The sequence below is a fragment of the Parus major genome, chromosome Z, assembly GCF_001522545.3.
Source record: "Parus major isolate Abel chromosome Z, Parus_major1.1, whole genome shotgun sequence".
In the NCBI taxonomy this organism is placed as follows: Eukaryota; Metazoa; Chordata; class Aves; order Passeriformes; family Paridae; genus Parus; species Parus major.
The window spans coordinates 21,625,525-21,645,602 of NC_031799.1; the positions used below are offsets into that span (position 1 = coordinate 21,625,525).

A 20,078-nucleotide genomic window follows, 5' to 3' on the forward strand; every position below is an offset into this window, starting at 1 on the left:
ATCTCATACTTCGTAGCCAGCACCTCACGAGGCAGATTGAGGTAGCCCTTCAGTGTTCCTTTGCTCAAATTTTGACACACCATCCCACTGATCATCACTGGCAATCCAGGTATTTTCCTTTTCTCCCTTCCAAAACAGTTTAAGGGTCTGTCAATGAACCCTGCTAGCTCCTGTGCTGGAGCTCTTTTTCCACTCTGAGAAAAGTACAACCCATCAGGTGTCAGTAGAATGGGTGTTAAATCATTCCATGGTCAAAGAACCCAAAGTTTTTCTGATGACAGCAACCTCAGAGTCACATGTCAATCTGATGAATCTGCCTATTCCTATCAATCTTATTTCTTGATACCAGGAGGATTGAGGAAATCACTACCTGTGTGCCGTATCATTCTATCAATTGTCCTGGGGCCCTGAAGTTGCTTTTGAGTGCCCTCAGTCTTTTATTTGTTACTGTGTTGCTACCAGCTTGAACAACCAATCATGAATTGTTTGTTTACATACAAAATGATGAAAATGTTTACGTTGTCATAAAGTGTTTGACTTGTTATTATCTGAAGGGATTTCAGGAAGTTTTTGTATTAGAAATGGGTCTTGAGCTGTTCTTTGTAAGGGATGAAAAATCATGTTACAGTGGTTTCTTCAAGACTCAACAGGTTGAATTGTGTCAATAGTAATACTGTTTAATGCACTGATCCCTTTTAGCATTGCAATACTTCTCTTGTATGGTTGCTACTGGTAGAGGCTATGGTGATTCTTTGGCATTCTTTGTTGTATCAGAATATTTTCTTAACTTTTATCATCTGGAAATATCCATGATAGGATTCTGGATTTGAAATTTCAGGGCATTAGATGATTGAGACAAAAGGACCTAGAGTCAGCCCAAGTTTACAGCCTATGCTAATTTTACTAGAATCATTCTAAGATAACTGTCAATTACATAGCTCTCATTTCTCCCTGAGGAAGAAGCTCATTAGTGATATAATAAAACTTCATGACTACAAAGCATTTTATGCTGTTGGTTTGCATTATGTCTGTTTTTAGTGCATCATGGCTATTCTTTAAAAACTAATGCTGTAGAGACAGTTATTTTTTTAAGGGGGAAATAAACCCCAATTAAAGCCATCACAGCTGGTAAAGAGCTTCATTATACTAAAACTTATTCTTAGAGAAGCAATACTAAAAAATGTATTCTCCACCATCTTAATCTTACTTAACATGAAATATTTATTTTTCAGATTAAACTGGGACATAGATCAGAAGCTAAAGATGGTGAGTTTCAAAACAAATTAATGCTATAAAAGCTGTACTTTGCTTTGTTTTTGTGAATTGATACATTAACTTCTCATGCCATTGGCTGAGAAAATTGAGCTCAATGCCTGCTGTAAGGTTTAGTAGAGTTTTGCTTCACAAACTGCAGGGACAACCAAAAGCAACATAGATATGTGCATGTATGGTATATGTCCAAATATGAGTATATAACTTCTCAATATTTATGGAATTCAAACATGAATAAAGCATAGAATTATAGTAATATTAACAAGCTTAGAATATCTTTTTGCATCAATACATCTCTATGCCTTAAATATTTGAGATGAGTGAGAGTATTTGTATCTGTTTTCAGATGTTTCCTTTGTTCTATTTTTGTGATGTGTTCAGAGGCAAAAGTGGATAAAAACAAGATCAAAACTCTTGATTTTTTTTGTCCTTTTTTTGATGTTCAGCCCTGTAGAGGATGTGCTCTGACTAATCCTCTGCCTCTGGGTGTGGATATGGCAAATTGCAACCAAGTAATCTTGGTCTTCTCTTATTCCCTGTGTGGTGCAGCAGATTTTTTTTTGTGTGCAGGCTGCTGTCCTTCAGGACTCCTTCATCAGGTTACCAGCTTTCCAGTGAAGAGTCTTGGCTATCAACTCTCCAGTTCCTTTCTTTTGATGACAAACTGATCACGCATCCCAAAATCTCACAATTGAACTGGCTGCCTGACAGTCGTGATCCACCTGGCCTTCAGTGGCCTAATGGCCCTTAGGACAGTCATTACTTCTGGCCTCTACAGTGCCTAGCTGAAAGATGTTGTTAAGAATAATGATCATATCCATTTTCCCTGTGTTATCTGATAACATGGCATGCTCTTTTTTTCATCTAAGACTATGCCCACCCAAAAGCAGCTTTTGTTAATTTGATTCCAAAACAGGCAAAGCAGGAATGTAAAGTAAACCATGTAGCTTAGCCCAGAAATTTGATAATCTTAGCATTGAATCATATCCCAGCTTTTAGGAGAACACTTTTTCAGCACATGTGCAGCTGCAACTTCCTGCATGATACACCACAGGAGCATTTACTTACCAGTTTTCATACAAGCCAGACATACCATCATTTTTGAAGGAGGAATTGGTACCCTGCAGGAATTGTGGTTTGATGCAGTGCTGTGAGTGTGACTGCTGAAGGGCACCATTTGCTCCCTGTTGGCCCCTGATTTTTCCTCTATAAAATCTGGTTATGAAAAGATTCAAGTAGGAGTAAGCAGATTTTGGTCACTCTTCTATACCTTATATATGCTACACCACGAGCGTAGAAAAACATGTGCCTTGCATTATTAGATAATGCTGTGTCAAAAAGAAAATAGATTTATTCATGATGTTTGACAGTATGCCTCCAGAAGTGAGACATGTTGAGGGACTGATGTTTTCAAGATGAAACTTTAAAACTAAAGCAAGCCTTCCAATACCCTGAAAAAGGTGACTTTTTTATTTTTAAGTTCCCCACCCCCTCGGGACTTTCCCTTTTTGCTGAAATGTAGACATGTTTCTTCATAATCTAAGCTATATTACAATGGTGTAAATGGACTTGCTGTGGAAGAAAGTGTTTGCCTGCTTTTATTTTGCAGCAATTTATTTAGTTATGGCAATGTCCTTGTTATTTAGGAAATTGTCAAGTGTTAAGAATGTAATTTGTAGTAGCAGATAGTCCATGAGTAGCAGAATGACAGATTTATTTGGAGTTTAATCCGAAGGTTTTGTTTTGTTCTTTCATCTTCTTTTCTTGTTTCCATCAATACAGGAATCAACAGGACTGCTCTCAGGGAGATAAAACTGTTACAGGAGCTAAGTCATCCAAATATTATTGGTGTAAGTAAAATAAATGCTAGTTCTAGCATCAGTCTTCAAATACTTTCAGTAGTTCAGTAATTATTATGGCAATGTGCCTATTTCAATAACCAAGGCAAAGTATTTTTTTTTTAAATCCTTTTACTTTTAAGCCTGGGTCTACATAGATACTAATGGTGGAAGAATTGTGAAAATATAGATCACTTGATTTTGCATCTCTGATAGAATTGCTAATGAACACAGTGCTGAATTTACATGATTGCTTCATATGGAACTGGTGACAGTCAAAAAGCAGGATTTTTAAAGCAATGGAAAAGGTGAAGTCATGTGGCTTATTAGTCATGTGCTTATTTTAGCACACAGATACAATGTTTAAAATCTGTTTTGGAAAGAGTGAAACTGGTATCTTTTCAGTTTCAGTTACATTTTAGTAGACATACACCTACAGATACCCAGCTGGAGCTAAAGAAGTTTTAAAGTTAGCTCATAGTGATAATTAGAAAGTGCCAAGTAGGAATAAGTACATGAAATACAAATTTTCCATATACTTTTCAAAGTGGAAATATGGTTCTCTTCTAGATTGTTAACCTATTTTCAAAGTGATTGCTTTAGCTGTTGAGGTTAGAGAATATGCAGAGGTTGACAACTAAAATGACAAAGGGATGGAGCATATTCTTTATGAAAAAAAAAGGAATTCATTATTTTGGAGGTGGAAAGGCTGGGAATAGGGAGGTCTACAAAACCAAGGTGATAGGTGGTGTCCATACAGAACTGATATTTGCAAATCCCATTGTCCAAGAAATAAGAGATGTAGCAGGAGTGGAAATTGTTACTGTGTGTAATGAATTTACAGGATGTGTTGCTGTGGGCCATGTAGAAGCAAGTGGCATCAACAGTTCAAAAAAAGGTTAGACAAAGTTATGATCAGGAGTTCCATAAGCAGGTTCTAAAAACAAGAGGCAGTGTTGTGCCCCTCTTTGTAGTCCTTACAAAACTTTCCTGGGTTTTGGGAGTGTAAAGGGCACAGTCACTGCTGTTATGGACTATTCAAACAAATATCTTGATATTTGAGAATTCATGTCATGTCATCATGCTGAGACTAAGGAATGAGCTGCACCAGGGAGAGCATACCTTGGTCATCTTGAAGGAAGAATACCAGGCTAGATAATCTCTTGCTTTTGCTCAACATCATGCTTGGGTTATCTCAAATTAGAAATTGATTGTGTCATTACACAGCTTTGTCCTAAGAAAGGGCTGCTTGGATGTTCCCCAAAGAATTTTATTTCTCTTGGAAAGCTAGCTACAAAAATGAATAGTCATCTAAAAATATCTGAAGCTAATAAGCCTAACACTTAAAATTTCTGAATACTGTGTACTTACAGGAAGCAGATATACAGAGCTGAATCCATGGGCAAGCTTAGTCTTGGCTCAACAAAGGGTAGGAGTTTCATAGAACAGCAAAGTTTTGAAGACAAGGTGTGCATTACATTATCTGTTGTAGCTAACATGATAAAATTAATTTTTTTGCTTTTTTCCTGTCTCCGGGAAGGAAGGGCAATCATGTAAAAGGTTATTTCCATGCTTAATGGGGATTTTTTTCTGATTTGGAAAGTGGGTTAAGAAGTTAGACTGAGTAGGAATCTTTGTGTTATAAGTCAAAAAACTTAAACCAGTTCTCAACAAGCTGAAAATCCATGTGCAGGCTACAATAGTGTTGAATTTCAGAAAACTGGAAGAATCAGAGCATGCTTAATCATAATGTATTTTGTTCGCAGCTCATTGATGCATTTGGACACAAGTCAAATATTAGTTTGGTATTTGATTTTATGGAAACAGATCTAGAGGTAAGATTTTTAAAGACTTTTTTATTTTAGTATCTTAAGACGGTTTATGAAAATGCTGCCTTGACAGGCCTTTGCTTATATTAGAAAGATGACTTTTATTATGTCATTTGATGAAGATCATGTCTTAAAAGTAGCTTGAATAATTTCAGTTTTTATGAGTTCTCATTTGATTAATTCCTTTACTTTTAAATACTTATCAGCATGATCTTAAAGAAACAAATTGTGTTAGTTTTCTGGAACTCCAGTCAGAGTGCAGAACCTCTGGCACAGATCATTGCTTCTGGAATGCAATTGGTAAGCATAATAGCAAACATGTTCACATAAGTGTGACACTGAAATATAGTGAGAGGCAAGCTGGTAGTAAAATCACATGCACTAAAAACATATTTTCAAATGTAGCAATGCTAGATAATTGCAAATCGGTATCTTATAGATACAGGCTTGCTGAAATTTAGAGTAATTCAAGACTTGGAAAGGTTAGGTCAAATTTTTGCTAGTAGAAGTCAGCAGTGAGTAGACTTTCAGAGGATTCATTCTGTTTACATAGTAGTTATGCAAAATTTAGAGATAAAGAAGATCAGTGTACAAATTAAAATTAAATACTCTTGGTCTGATGATGCTGATGTGTGCAGTCTTTAAACTGTATTGTGGCATCACTCAGACTGCCTCTGAGACTTCTGCCTGTTTTGATTAAGCATATGCTGCATATATGGAATCTGTGCAGTCTTAGATTTTCTGCAACTCAGCTTATGGAACACCATTACTAAACAGGACAGCAGTATTAACAAACAAACTTTGGGGTGTTTGCATAGAATTTTAATGTTAAAAACCAAAGAATGTAGAAAACAAGTATATTTTTAAAAATACAGTAAAGTGACCATACCCTCTGGTCTTTTTGGGAAATAAAAGAGGGAACCATTGTGTTTACAAAGATTAGTTACTTAGGTTGCAGACAGAAAGAGGGAATAAGTGAAAACATAATTGCAAGTTTACCAGCATATTTATCATTTGTATGTGTACGTCTTTATCCTGGAAGTTTGGGTATCAACGTGGAACTGAGATTAAATACTAACTATTGTTTCCCACACAGTTTTTCATTGTCAGCTTATGCAAAGTTCACTTAAGCTATCTGGACTCCCCATTTCAATTTCTGATCTCCAGAACCAACCTCTGTTTTTCTGGAAAAACGGTGAAATGGTAGAGAACATGTGACTGACAATTTGAAGCCTATCTTAAAGGCTGAAATAACTTTTGAGCTGAATGAAAGGAAGTAAGTTTGTCTTATGTGCTGAGCTTTACTGTGACTTTAACGCTTTGCAGGTTATTATAAAGGATACAAGTATTGTGTTGACGCAGTCTCACATCAAGGCATATATGTTGATGACTCTTCAAGGATTAGAATATTTACATCAGCATTGGATTTTACACAGGGTAAGCATGTACTAAATTGACAGCCTTCATCCTGCAACAAAAATCACGTTGGGTGGATCTGGAGTCTAAAGCCTAATGAAGGTCGTTTTGGAATTCAGACATTCTTGGGGTTTTTAAATTTTTTTGCTCACAATGAAGGTTTCAGGACAGAATCATATCTTTCATTTTGCAATACTTTTATGACATGCCTTCCAGGAGATTTATTATAAGTCTATATTTATCAATACTGTCAAATCTCAAATTTGTTTTCTTTACTGACAGGATCTTAAACCAAATAACTTGTTGCTAGATGAAAATGGAGTTTTAAAATTAGCTGACTTTGGCTTGGCAAAATCTTTTGGAAGCCCAAATAGAGTTTATACACACCAGGTAGTAACAAGGTAACACATTCTATTTTGTTTCTTACACAGAGATTGTTTAATTGTTGTATAGGTGTTTCTTGAAGTATGTTATGACAAATCAATGTATTCAGGGTGACATCTGCTCATGTGATGTGGCAAGAGCCACATAAAAAAACGACAAGGAAGCATTGTTTAATGAAGTCTTCATAAGAACTGCTTGAGTATGCATCTGTGGGGGTGGTTCTCGTATCTATCAAAATGATATACTTTTGAAATGTGTGGAAATAGTATGTACCTGCTTATAAGCCTGGATTTTGGAGCAAGACAGCTGCTACTTTCTGTTAATCACGAGACCTAGAACCATTTTTGGAGCTAGTTACATTACCTATTTTGAGACAAACCCTTGAACCAATTAAAATATTTTTAAATTTTTTTTATGGCAAGCTTATTTAAGGTATGCTGTAAAAAGTGGGGCTGCAAAATATGCAGTGTGTTGCTTTCTGACTGCTGTGATGCTAAAACTATTCAAGCAAAGCTGATGTAATGCCTTTATTCAAAAGACAGAAGTTCTACAGTGTCAAATGCAGTGTCATTAAACTTCATTAAACTAGATTACTCACACTGCCTATGAACAGTTTCAGAACAACAGACTCATTTTGCATAAAAGTGGTCTCTATACTTGGTTCTGTTGATAGGGAGATTCTTGGAAGATGGGAGGAATTCTGTCTCGCTGTGATTCATTCAACATAAAATTTTAAGAAAATTTCAGTTTACCTGCATGTTAAGAATTTTCTTTCTTATATGTCTGCACAGTTCAATACTTGTAATCAAGTCAGCTGAAACTGCAGGTAATCTGTGGTTGTATGTGACCCTGTTGTGAGGGTGCACAAATTTGTTCATTCTTTCTTAAACAAAACACTTTGCAGAATACAGCTTTTCGATGTCTGAAAAGTATATAGGCAAAAGAAAAACAATATCTTTTTTTTAGCTTTTGCATTGCAACAATATGTAGCAGTTGATAGGAGCAAAGCCAGGTAATTCTTCCAAAATGTGTTTTCTTTTCAGATGGTACCGAGCACCAGAACTGCTGTTTGGGGCTAGAATGTATGGTGTTGGTGTTGATATGTGGGCTGTTGGTTGTATTTTAGCCGAATTGCTCCTCAGAGTAAGTATTGAAATGTTTACATTTTGTATTTGCCCTTCCATTCACTACGGCTTTTTATGGGTCTCCTGGTTTAGGGCAAATTTTGGGAGGAAACCTCCAAAAGGGTTCCCTCTAGAAAGCAGGTTCAAGCGGCCCCTCCCACTACTGGTTTGGGAAAATATTTCCTTCAAGAAAAACGGAAAAAAATCTGTTTATTAAACAAGCAAAGTTAAATTTTTTAAATTTTTAATTTTTTTAATTTTTAAATTTTTAATTTTTTAAATTTTTAATTTTAATAAGCATGAAAAAACAAGTAATATTAAATAACTCACATTGTTCTGAAGAGATGGCAAATTCAGAAAGTCCTTTTTGTGGGGTGTAACTCTGCTCGCTCAGTCCCTTATCCATCCCTCCTGTGCTGGAAAATGCCATGTTCTGGGCCCTGGTGGGCCACAGGCATGAGTTCCTGGTGTTTTTCTGCATTTTCAGTCCAGAGAAGGTTGGAACAGATCCAAGAAAAAGAATAAAAAACAGATACAAACATCATAAAGTCACCTCAGGACATTCCTCCCCTTATTCCCCTATCATCAGCTTATTACCAAAATTAATATATATTCCAACTCTACGCGCACACACTCATATATATTCACACATATATAGAGTATACAGCTATATACAGACAATGGCAATGACATTCAGCAAACAGTGATATTTATTCATGGTTGTCACCCAACAATCAGATCTCCCTGAGGTACATATTGTGTTCTATCTTTCTGCATTATCCACCATGTGCAACCTGGTCCCTGAGCAAAGACAACCCCATGGATGGGTTTGTCTATACTTGAGGCAGAATTCAAACTGTCTTTTCTAACAAACCTCTGACATGTACCATTGGGACTTTATCTCCATCTACTGTATGCAGGGGCTCAGACTGGGCAGGGCTTGCTTGGTTGGTAAAACCTTGGGTATTCACTAACCATGTGGCCTTTGCTAGATGCTGCTCCCAATTTTTGAAAGATCCCCCACTCAGTGCTTTCAGGGTAGTTTTTAATAGTCCATTGTACCTCTCCACTTTGCCTTTAGCTGGTGCATGTTTGGGGACAATAGTACACCCACTCAATGTTGCGTTTCTTAGCCCAGGTAAGGGCTTGATAAGGCTGTTCTTTGAATGAGTCCTGTTGTCTGACTCAATCTTCTCAGAGGTGCCATGCCTCCAAAGGACCTGCTTTTCAAGTCCCAGGATGGTGTTCCGGGCAGTGGCATGAGGCACAGGGTAGGTTTCCAACCATCTGGTGGTGGCTTCTACCATCGTGAGCACGTAGCGCTTGCCTTGGCGGGTCTGGGGCAGTGTGATGTAGTCAATCTGCCAGGCTTCCCCATACCTATATTTGGACCAACGCCCACCGTACCGTAGCGGCTTCAACCGCTTGGCCTGCTTGATCGTGGCACACGTCTCACAGTCATGGATAACCTGGGAAATACTGTCCATGGTTAGATCCACCCCTCGGTCTCGTGCCCACTTATAGGTGGCATCTCTACCCTGATGGCCTGAGGCATCATGGGCCCATCGAGCTAGGAACAACTCTCCCTTGTGTTGCCAATCTAAGTCTATCTTTGACACCTCTATCTTTGCAGCCTGATCCACCTGCTCATTGTTTCGGTGCTCTTCATTAGCTCTACTCTTGGGGACATGGGCATCTACATGACGGACCCTCACAGACAGTTTCTCTACCCTGGTGGCGATGTCTTTCCACTCATCAGCAGCCCAGATTGGCTTTCCTCTGCGTTGCCAGTTGGCTCTTTTCCACCTTTCCAGCCATCCCCACAGAGCATTGGCTACCATCCACGAATCAGTGTAGAGGTAGAGCTTTGGCCACTTCTCTCTTTCAGCAATGTCCAGGGCCAGTTGAACAGCTTTGAGTTCCGCAAGTTGGCTTGATCCACCTTCTCCTTCAGTGGCCTCTGCGACCTGTCGTGTGGGGCTCCACACGGCTGCTTTCCACTTCCGGTTCATCCCTACGATGCGACAGGAACCATCAGTGAACAGAGCATAGCCTGTTTCTTCTGCTGGCAGTTGGTTGTACGGTGGAGCTTCTTCAGCCTGTGTCACTTGTTCTTCCTGGTCAGTGAGATCAAAATTTTCACCTTCATTTTCACCTGCAATTATCTCCAAAATCTCAGGGTGATTCAGTTTTCCAACATGGGTGTGCTATGTGATGAGGGCAATCCACTTGCTCCACGTGGTACTGGTGGCATTGTGGGTGGAGGGAACCTTTCCTTTAAACATCCACCCCAGCACTGGTAGTCGGGGTGCCAGGAGGAGTTGTGCTTCTGTGCCAGCCACCTCTGAGGCAGTTTGGACTCCTTCACAGGCAGGTAAGATTTCCTTCTCTGTGGGAGTGTAGTTGGCTTCAGACCCTCTGTAGCTTTGGCTTCAGAATCCCAGTGGTCAGCTCAAGTCTCCCCAGGCACTTTCTGCCAAAGGCTGCAGGACAGACCATGGCTCCCAGCTGCAGAGTAGAGCACGTTCTTCACATCTGGTCCTGTTCTGACTGGGCCAAGGGTTGCCACATGAATGATCTCCTGCTTGATCTGGGCAAAGGCTTGTTGCTGTTCAGGGCCCCACTGGAAAGTGTTCTTCTTGCAGGTGACCAGGTAGAGAGGGCTTATGATCTGGCTGTACTCAGGAGTGTGCCTAAGAAAGCTTGCATTTCCTTCTTGTTGGTTGGTGGAGACATTGCTGTGATCTTGTTGACATCAGTGGGAATCTGATGCTCTCCATCTTGCCACTTTACTTCCAGGAACTGAATCTCTTGAGCAGGTCTCTTAACTTTGCTCTTCTTGATGACAAAACCAGCTTTCAGGAGAATCTGGATGATTTTCCCTCCTTTCTCGAATCCCTCTGCTGCTGTGTTCCCCTACACAATGTATTCATGAGGTCATTGAGTGTAATCCTTTCTTAGGCCATGAAGATCCTTCGGGGAGGAGAGGATCCCCTGCTTCTGCTCCTCCTCTGACAAACTGAGTGCAATTAGTAATAAACCCCCAAATCATGCTACTGGAACTAAGATGCACGGTATAAGGACGAATATATACGTATCTTCAACACACTCTAGTACCATTGTAAACTCCCTATCAGTCATTATCAGTGAGCTCAGCACAATAGGTATTCTAATCTGTGCCACTCTGCTGTAAAAACTTCATGTTAGGCACAATACTGGTGCTATTTCTGGATAAGGAAATAAGCCTAGGGACCAGAAAGGTATTGAAACCTCAAAAAAGCCTAGGGACCAGAAACAGATGAAGGCCTCAACCCAGAGAGACATTATGAGTTCAAGCAACATGGCTACTGCTTGCTTTACCCCAATACAGAGTTAAGTAAACCAAAATGCAATCAATACAGTTTTTTTCACTTTCTTGAGCCATGTACTTGGTGCCAAAAATGTATTTGTCCTAGTTTAGGGTAAATTTTGGGAGGAAACCTCCAAAAAACATCCCTCTAGAAAGCAGGCTCAAGTGGCCCCTCCCCCTACTGGTTAGAGAAAAGATTTCCTTTGACAAAAGTGGAAAAAACCTGTTTATCAACAAGCAAAGTATTCACAAGCATGAAAAATGAGTAATATTAAACAGTAAAAACTCTTGCTGTTCTGAAGAGATGGTGAATCCAGAAAAGTCCTTTTCATGGGGTATAACTTGGCTCACTCAGTCTCTTATCAGTTCCTCCAGTGCAGGAATGCCACATCCCAGGCCCTGGTGGGCCACAGGCATGAGCTTCTGGTGTTGCTCTGGTCTTTCAGTCCAGAGTAGGATTGGCCAGTTCAAAGAAAAAGAAAAAAAACAGTCCAGGGCACTTCTCTGCAGCAGCTAGAAAAGGAACTAACTAAAAAGCAAAGGAGAGCTCTCTCCTGCTGTCTGTCCATTCTGCAGACAACACAGTCCAGGAGCAGAATGTGGAGGAGTGAGTGCAGTTTCTGAAAACAGATTCTGTGCTTCTTTATTCTCCCGCTTCACTCTCAGAACCAGTCTTAAAGGTGCAGAACTTAATATCCAGCATAAAGAGAACATGATTTGGGAGACAAGCATCATAAAGTCACCCCAGGACAATGGGTTTCTTCTTTCCTGCTAAAAGTAGAAGATGAACACAGGCTAGAAGAAACTTTCCAGAAGCTTGATAACTGTAAAGAAACTGGGTGTTTTTGGAATAGACTAAGGCTTCCTAAACATGAAAAGCATTGGTAGTCTTTAAAAACAGCTGGGTAAAAATGTTGCAAGAAACTGTTACAGTCTTGCGTTGGGAGAGTCAAGTAGGTAACTCTTGCAGGTCACAGACACATATTTTAGCTCACTTCCCTCCTAGAAATGTAACATTGCAGATAAGTGCATTGGCTGTCCCTTGTACCCAGGGTTCCTCAATTACAATCGCCAGTACCGTAATTGTGGATTTATTCCAAATGAATGGAAGACTAATGTTTTTGTAAACTGGTTAGTTGACAATACTGGAATGGATCTGAAGGTTAACATCAGAATAATCTTATGGCACTCCTCAGTGTGGCACACAAATGTGATGGTCCTTGAGTATTTTCCACTGAAGTAGAATATTTATTATACAAGTCTTTGGAGAAGACATTAAAGTGTGAGGGGAGCAGTGGAGGGTGGGCATACAGACATGGCTGAAGGCATGAAATAGCCTCCAGTATAATTTATCTTCCGTGACTAAGTGGCTTCTGCTTGGTTTCTGCACCTTTGATTGCTTTTTTGGGCATATCATAACCAGATTGGAGAACGTTCTGTGTGAGAACACCATAAAAGAAACCTTTGCCTTGATTGGTTGCACCAAATGGGTGTGCTGGTTTAATTTGATTGGCAGTTCAGATATGGAAATGTACAGTGGGTCTTTAAGCAGCACTCGTGATGGGAACATAAATATGCATTAGACCTGCTAAAGTTGAATACATTTAATCAAAGTTAGTAAGCCAATAATTCTTGAATTCAGTTGATTCTTTGGTTTGTCACAAAACAGAAAGTATATTACGGTTCAGTTTTTATCACTGATATTTTGAAATGTATGTGTCCTTTTTCAGGACAGTACAACTTCTGGGAGCTTTCTATGGAAGCAGTTTATATTCAAGGGGCTTTCATGATGCCACAATTTAGTATGCTGTCTACTAGGGATATCCATTATGATTTCTCTTTCCTAATTAATTGAACACTGCCTCTAATTTTTCATAAATCTGCTTTGGTCAACAAGTTTCTTTTTACTTGCATTGTGTGCCTGATACATGAGATAGAAGTTGGACTTTATATCCAGATACATACTTCTCACTCTTCTGCTTTGTTTAAATGAGATGCTGATCAGACAGTTTTCTATCCTAGTGGGTCTCTACTTTCCCTCATGCTTTGATTTCATTTCATTTCGCTGACTTGTGTAATCCAGTTATGGTTTCCTTTAAATATATATATATAAAAGCTAACTTCAGAGAACAGGTGATGAAAAGATCACCATGACCAACTGACTTTAGGCTGGCACCTGAGATACAAAATCTTTTCTGATTTTGTTTTTGTTTTTTTGGTTTTTTCCCCAGACTGATCTGGACTCTGAATTAAAGGGCTATACATGCTATGCATTTCCAGGTCCAGAGCATGGAGAAATTCCCAGCACATGCTATGAGTTTTAGTGAATTACTTTCATTCATTAAAACTGAAATGGGCAGTGCACAATGACTCATGCAATAAAGAAAATACTAAACTGTACTGCAGATTTCAGAATGAAAATCAGTAGATTGCTTAAAAGAGTCCCAGTACTTTAATTTAACATCGCTGCAGATATTTTTTCCAGTTTGTATGGGTTCAGTCTGGAAGATTAGTAGTAAATTTACATTAATGTGGTTGTGGTGTAATCTTATGTTTAAACTGTCTGCTATCAATGATACCAAGCCTGGGTTCAGGAAACCTTCAGAACCTATTTGAGCATAACTACAATGCCTCAAATATCCAGTGTACCTATGTGGGGAGATGTTATACAGAGGGGTTTTGCCTTGCAATTATGAGGTATCACTCAAAGCTTCTTTCTAAAATTGAAGTTTAGAAGTTAATTCAATAAAATACCGTATCTTTTTTCTAGGTTCCTTTTTTGCCTGGAGACTCTGATCTTGACCAGCTGACAAGGATATTTGAAACTCTGGGCACTCCAACAGAAGAACAGTGGCCTGTGAGTCATTTTGTTTAACATACTGACATTGGGTTTACTTGATCCTCTCTATTTTAGCTCTTGAAATTAAATGGTTATACCAGAATAATTGAGTAGATTTTTCAGAAGGCAGTTGCTTTATCTCATGAGGCAGCTGAGATTTGTTTTTCTCTTGACAAACCTCTGGTCAATAGCAATAGTATCAACACTTCTTGATTTCCTTTCTGCGTGCACAGTTTCCCGTGGCTACTGGTGTGAGATTATTGTTGCTGCTAATGTTTTTGAGGTGCTTGTTTCATTACCATGCTTTAACCTGGAAGGCTTTAATCACTTTCTGAAGTAGGAACCTAAGTTTGCCTTGGTAAATTATAGTTCGGGGACAGAAAAAAACCAGACCAACAGCATTAGGGATAAACAATTTGCCTCAATAATGATCCTGAAAAAAATACAACTTAGTACTACAATATCCTCTGAGATGGCAGCAAATTAAGTAACACCAGGCCAAACTGACTATCAGGTCACACAATGAGCTCCCTAATTATGGTTATTAAACAGTGACAGGAAGTGAGACATAATGTCTGATGGGCAACTTGTATCAGTTGCCAGACAAAGGGAGTCCTGAATTCCCTGATCAGGCTGTTGTCTTTTGCTGTTGAGTTCTGGAAGCACTTGCTGGACTTGTTCACCTCTGCTCCATCTCCATGTAGCTTTTCCTTATTGTAAATGGTGCTGGAATGCTATGGTATGTGATTGCAAAATGGAGCTGTAGCCAAAAGGCGAACTTCTGTGTGGAGCACTGCTAACCCCCACACTTTTGGTATTTCTCCGGGATTCTTAGTGGAACGCTTGAAGGTTTTGTACAATGACAGTTCTGCTTCCTTTAGAGAGAAATATTTAAGATACAAGTGTGGAAGAGAGATGATAGGAGATGGGCCAACACAACAAAAATATTACATTCCCAATCTCATTTCCAAACACATACATTGAATAATTGAAACCTTTACTATCAAGACTATAGCTGATTGAACACATTTTTGACTTTGTGTTAATATTTTATTTTACTTGGACAAACTTGATGTGACAACTGAGTTTTTAAATACTAAAATACTACAAAAGCATTATGTTTGTGTAATTGTCTGTTACAATTGTAAGTATAATTTTTCTGCTAGAATGTGAACACAGTGGGATTGATTTCATACCTAGAGGACAACAAAAGTATGCAGTTAATTTTTCGTTTAACTGCTTGGTGCATATTTTCCTTCCCTCCTCCTATTACCCATATAAAGTTTCAGTTGTGCATGTAAAATCAAAATGCACATGATGTTTCAGCTAACTGAACATGAAGAGAAAGTGAAGATTGACCCTTTTGTAAACATTTTCTCTCCCACCATGTCAGTTCACTAAAGAAGGTTTTATTTCATTTGTCTGACCCAGTCTAAAATTCTTTTATACTTCCTTTAGCAGTTTTTCCTTTTGGACTGATCAGAACTAAAGCAAGGGAAGAATAGATAATCTGGAAAGTTGTTTCCCTGTAACTGTAACAGTTATTAAAAAAAATGCTTTTATCACCTACTATTCCTACATTTATTTTATTTCAGTGACTTAGTATCAGCAATGTGTTTTGCAACATGATTTACTTCTGGTGAAAGCCATATGAAATTCCCTTTCTGTAAAAAGCTGAACTCTTTCTAGGGGAAAAACTTACATTCCTTTTTTGGTCTTTGTAGGGAATGACAAGTCTTCCAGATTATGTCACGTTTAAGCCTTTCCCTGGAATGCCACTTCAACATATCTTCAGTGCAGCTGGTGATGATCTGCTCAATCTTCTTCAAGGCTTATTCACATTTAATCCTTGCACTAGAGTAACAGCTACTCAGGTATAGTACCCTTGGGTTATCTCCTAATGTTCATTAAACTACTGTTAATATCAGATAAATGTGTTTTGAAGCCAATAAACCAGGTTTGAAATGAAACATCACATGAATTATTAGAAACATAATCCCAGTGCTTTTTAGAGAGAACTGTGAAAGGCATGGAGAGTACTAAGTGATAATCTTCATTCCTAGTGTAGAGTCAAGGTAGACAACTAAAATGTGTATGAGCCATGACCTTCCGACAGTCATATTTGGCATACTAAATTCAGTCACCTAAAACTTGAAGGTTAAATCTTAACATATTTTATCTTATTCCCTGGGATTGAAAGATTTTTCTCCTTCATCCAGTTTCTTCTTCATTGTCTTTTAAACTTTTATGGTACTTTTTAAACATAAAATTCTGTGTTGATTAAACCATCATTCTTATCTAATTATCCTTTACCATAATGCTTCCAATTTCACTACCCCCTGGTGGGGAAAAATAAAGAACTTTGAAAAAAAATCTTGCAGAATGTCCTAGTTTGTAATCCTCATTTCTGTGATGAGGAAGATACATCAGTTGGTAGTTAGAAAACTGTACTTCTGTCACTTTACAGTGATAGGGAAGCATGCAAGAAACATCTGTCCTCTTAGGACCAGGACTCCCTCATTGCTGGTTAGATCTGAATTCAGGAGATTATGTGTGTGTGTTATGTGTGAGTGTATGTGTTACATATTTTTACTAGAATACTTTTTCAGAGCACATTCAGGCTGTTTTGGCCACCATCTTTAAGAACACTCGGTATAAGTTTCCAGATAATTAGTTCTGCTATGCTTGAGGTATGCTAGAGATAGTTCTGCTATCTCTGTGGTAGTTCATATGAATGAAGTAATTTTTCAGGTCATATTGTAGGGTAGTGACTTGAATATATATTACTCTTCTAGTCTAAAGTTTTTTGTGACAATGCCACAGTTTAAGACAGGAGACAACTCGTGCTTACTACATTGGTTTGATTTATAGCATGTAATTTCCATGAGTAGAGATTACCTAAAAGACAACCACTTTTTGTTAATCACACTTCATGGTTCCTAAAATTTAAAGGTATATAATTCCACTACACTAAACTAAACTTGCTGACTAGTGTTGCCTTCTCCCCTAATACAAGTGATGTCTTTCTCACAGTTTACAGGGTAGAAACAGCACAGTTAAAGAAGTATCAGGGAAACACCCATCTTAAAACCTAACAAAACAGCTAATGTTCAGATCTTAAATCTGATCAAGACTTCAAAAATATTCCTTTAATTTTTCTTTATTCCTACTTTATTTTTATCCTCATCTCATCTGATCTTTCTATTCAGAATGTTCGGTGTTCAGAGCTAGAAGCCACTTATTCAAGACTTCTTATAAAATAATCTAGTTTTGTCAGGATGTCTGAACACTAGTTAAAAATAAGAGTACACAATTATCCCTCACTTCACAGATCCATGAGGGGTGGACAGTAATTGTGAACACATTCTTCATTTGCCCCAGTGCCACCCTGCAGTATAAAAGCGTTAAGTAGCTTTTAAGTCCTAATTTAAAGTGCTTTGTTTCACTGTAACCTCTTTATAAATGACACTGTTACTGGTTTCTTTTTCTTTAATTATCATTAAGGCATTGAAACAGAAATATTTCAGTAACCGACCAGCACCAACTCCAGGAAATCAACTGCCAAGACCCAACTGTCCTGCAGAAGCTGCAAAGGAGCAACAAAATGCAGTTTTAAATTTAAAAAGGAAAAGAACAGAAGGAATAGATCAAGGTAATTTCATAATGTCACCAGTTTTAAATAGGAGCTACATTCTCAGAGAGAATGGGATGCTTCCAGTTTTTTAGAAGAAAAACTCTAAATGAACTAATTCCCTGGGCACTGGGTGAAGCCCTTTAATGATATATGGTTTGGGGTCAGAGTTCTATGTTCTAACAGAATTAGCACAAAAAAAAGGCTGTACAGTGATGGTTAGGAGTCTATTAGAAGAAATAACCCTATTCCATTAATTTCTGCAATGGACAGTGGTACTCCCCAGTAAATTATAGGTTATTATGATGAACCTTTTTTTTTTCATGTTAACTAAAGGACAGGAAAAAGAGAGAAATGCTTCCTTGATTTATGTGACTTAATGATTTGAATTCATGCATTTGACAATGAGAAGAGTTTCCAGAGCTGTATCAAGCTAGAACAATAATTGCTTTAACACCTTTCCAAAAGTCTCATCTTCAACAAGAGGAAATGGTGTTTCTCTGTAAATGCTAGATGTTTGGAGATTGGCTATAAATGAGGCATTAAAGAATTCAGCATTACTTTTTGAGACCGTTCAATATTGGTATAAAAAGCAATATAATTTCTAGCAGCTGGAAATGGAGACATGATGTATTTTCTAATGTGGATTTTCCATAATGTTCTGTTACTGCTTTAGCTGGGCTGACAGAACCAGAAGGTTTCAAACGTAGATCCTCTAGTGCCAACAAATTTTAAAGGAGAGAGCCAATGATAGAGCTAGAAAACCTGCTGCCCTGGATTTCATTTGCTATTCTTACATGGAATTACCATCTAAATTTAAAATCTGAATAGTGATTTGGAAGACTAATGCTCTAGTCTTGATTAAAATAGAAATTTGAAGGACAACTTTGGTATAGGGGGTGGAAATGTGCAAATGTAATTTCCAAGAAAAATAAGTTGCATTCCCTGAAATTCCTACAATGGCCTTTCATCCTGCAGAGCACATTTCTTTCCCCTAGCCCTGTAGAGATAGCACGCCAGAACTTGGCAGTGTAAACTGAATGCTCACTGATGGGTATCATCTTCAAAAATATTGGCACCAGGAGCTGACTGCTGGGATAAAGATTCATGCCATCCCTGTATGTCCAGCTTTTCCACAAGAACAAATCCCTGTAGCCTGTGGGGTGTGTTCACCAAACTTAAATACTACTTGTAAAACAGCCTTTATTCACAGGGGAAAAGTCTTTCACTAGATGGATGACTGCCTGTGAAAAGTATTAAGCATGCTACTACTTATTTCTGATCAGTGAGATTTTTTGAGACACTGATTCTATGATGACATAACTGCCCATAACCTCTCTGTCACTTAACCAAAAGCAGCTCTGGTTCCCCAGAACACCTATTTCTGGTCCTATTAATGTGCATTCCTACAGGCTGTAGCTACAGGGATTATAAAGGATGGTGCACTAAAGTTTTTCCTGTTAATTCAGCATAAGGAATCTAATTTCAAAACTACTGGTTTGGAAAAAAAATAAAAAACATTCTATTCATATTTAAGATTAAGAATTATGTCCTGGATAGCACATAAGAAAAATCCTTGAGAGAGTGTGTGTGGTGGGACAGGTTTAAGTCTTAGAACAGCTTGCTTTTCTTAGGTTTCGAAGCAGAATTAGGTGGTTAGTTTTTCATATCAACAGTTGACTGGTTAGGTTTTTATATGAACAAAGAGAAATATTTACATGTATCCAAAATGCAATTAAAACTTAATTACAGAATTTGTGACTTTTGGAATATATATACTGATTCAAGTGAACTTTGATTCTAGCACTCTCTCATAGATTTATTAGAAAATCTCATCATGTACTGCCACTGATGTAAACAGCATTTAGCAGTTAAGAGTAGATGTACCTTGAGAATGATATCAAACCTCAAAGAGGGGGCTGGACCTCTATACTTTGCTAACAATGTGATTTACACTTTCCAGGATTACCAAAAAAACTGATTTTTTGACTGCTGTGGATGATGAATGAAAACGAGTGAAAAATCCCTGAGTCTCAGCCATTGATAAAAAGCTGTAATAGTCCCTGGATCATTATTTTTCAATATTTTCATGTGTAAAATATGAATTTACTATTTCCTTATTGACACAAAAGTTTCATTAATCCTTCTTTTTACAATAAAAATGTTTGTAAGAAAAAAAGATATTTTTAATCTGGTTTGCTGTCTTGTTGTTTGAGTCATGCTCTGAGACAATAACTGTCAAAGCTGCTTGCAGGCTACAGGTGTACACAGACTAATTTTACAGAACCTCTGTGCTGAGTCACATGCTATTCTGATATGTATCCCAAGGGCGAAGACTACAAATAGCATTTTCTTCTCACATGTAGCTTAGATGAACATATGTCTGTTTTCCAGAC

General features: G+C 38.1%; 1 protein-coding gene across 1 annotated transcript in view; it reads left to right on the forward strand.

Annotated features, from left to right (window-relative positions):
• The window catches only part of CDK7 (cyclin dependent kinase 7), a 22,210-nt gene extending 2,345 nt beyond the window's left edge, over window positions 1-19,865 (forward strand). Inside the window, exons 3-12 of the mRNA XM_015652699.3 lie at window positions 1,233-1,266; window positions 3,055-3,122; window positions 4,877-4,945; window positions 6,266-6,376; window positions 6,638-6,756; window positions 7,783-7,882; window positions 13,983-14,069; window positions 15,776-15,925; window positions 17,556-17,703; window positions 19,646-19,865. Of these exons, the coding sequence (XP_015508185.1) occupies window positions 1,233-1,266; window positions 3,055-3,122; window positions 4,877-4,945; window positions 6,266-6,376; window positions 6,638-6,756; window positions 7,783-7,882; window positions 13,983-14,069; window positions 15,776-15,925; window positions 17,556-17,703; window positions 19,646-19,671 (912 nt within the window). The 3' untranslated portion in view covers window positions 19,672-19,865. The remainder of the gene's footprint in view (window positions 1-1,232; window positions 1,267-3,054; window positions 3,123-4,876; window positions 4,946-6,265; window positions 6,377-6,637; window positions 6,757-7,782; window positions 7,883-13,982; window positions 14,070-15,775; window positions 15,926-17,555; window positions 17,704-19,645) is intronic.
• The last annotated feature ends 213 nt before the right edge of the window (window positions 19,866-20,078 follow it).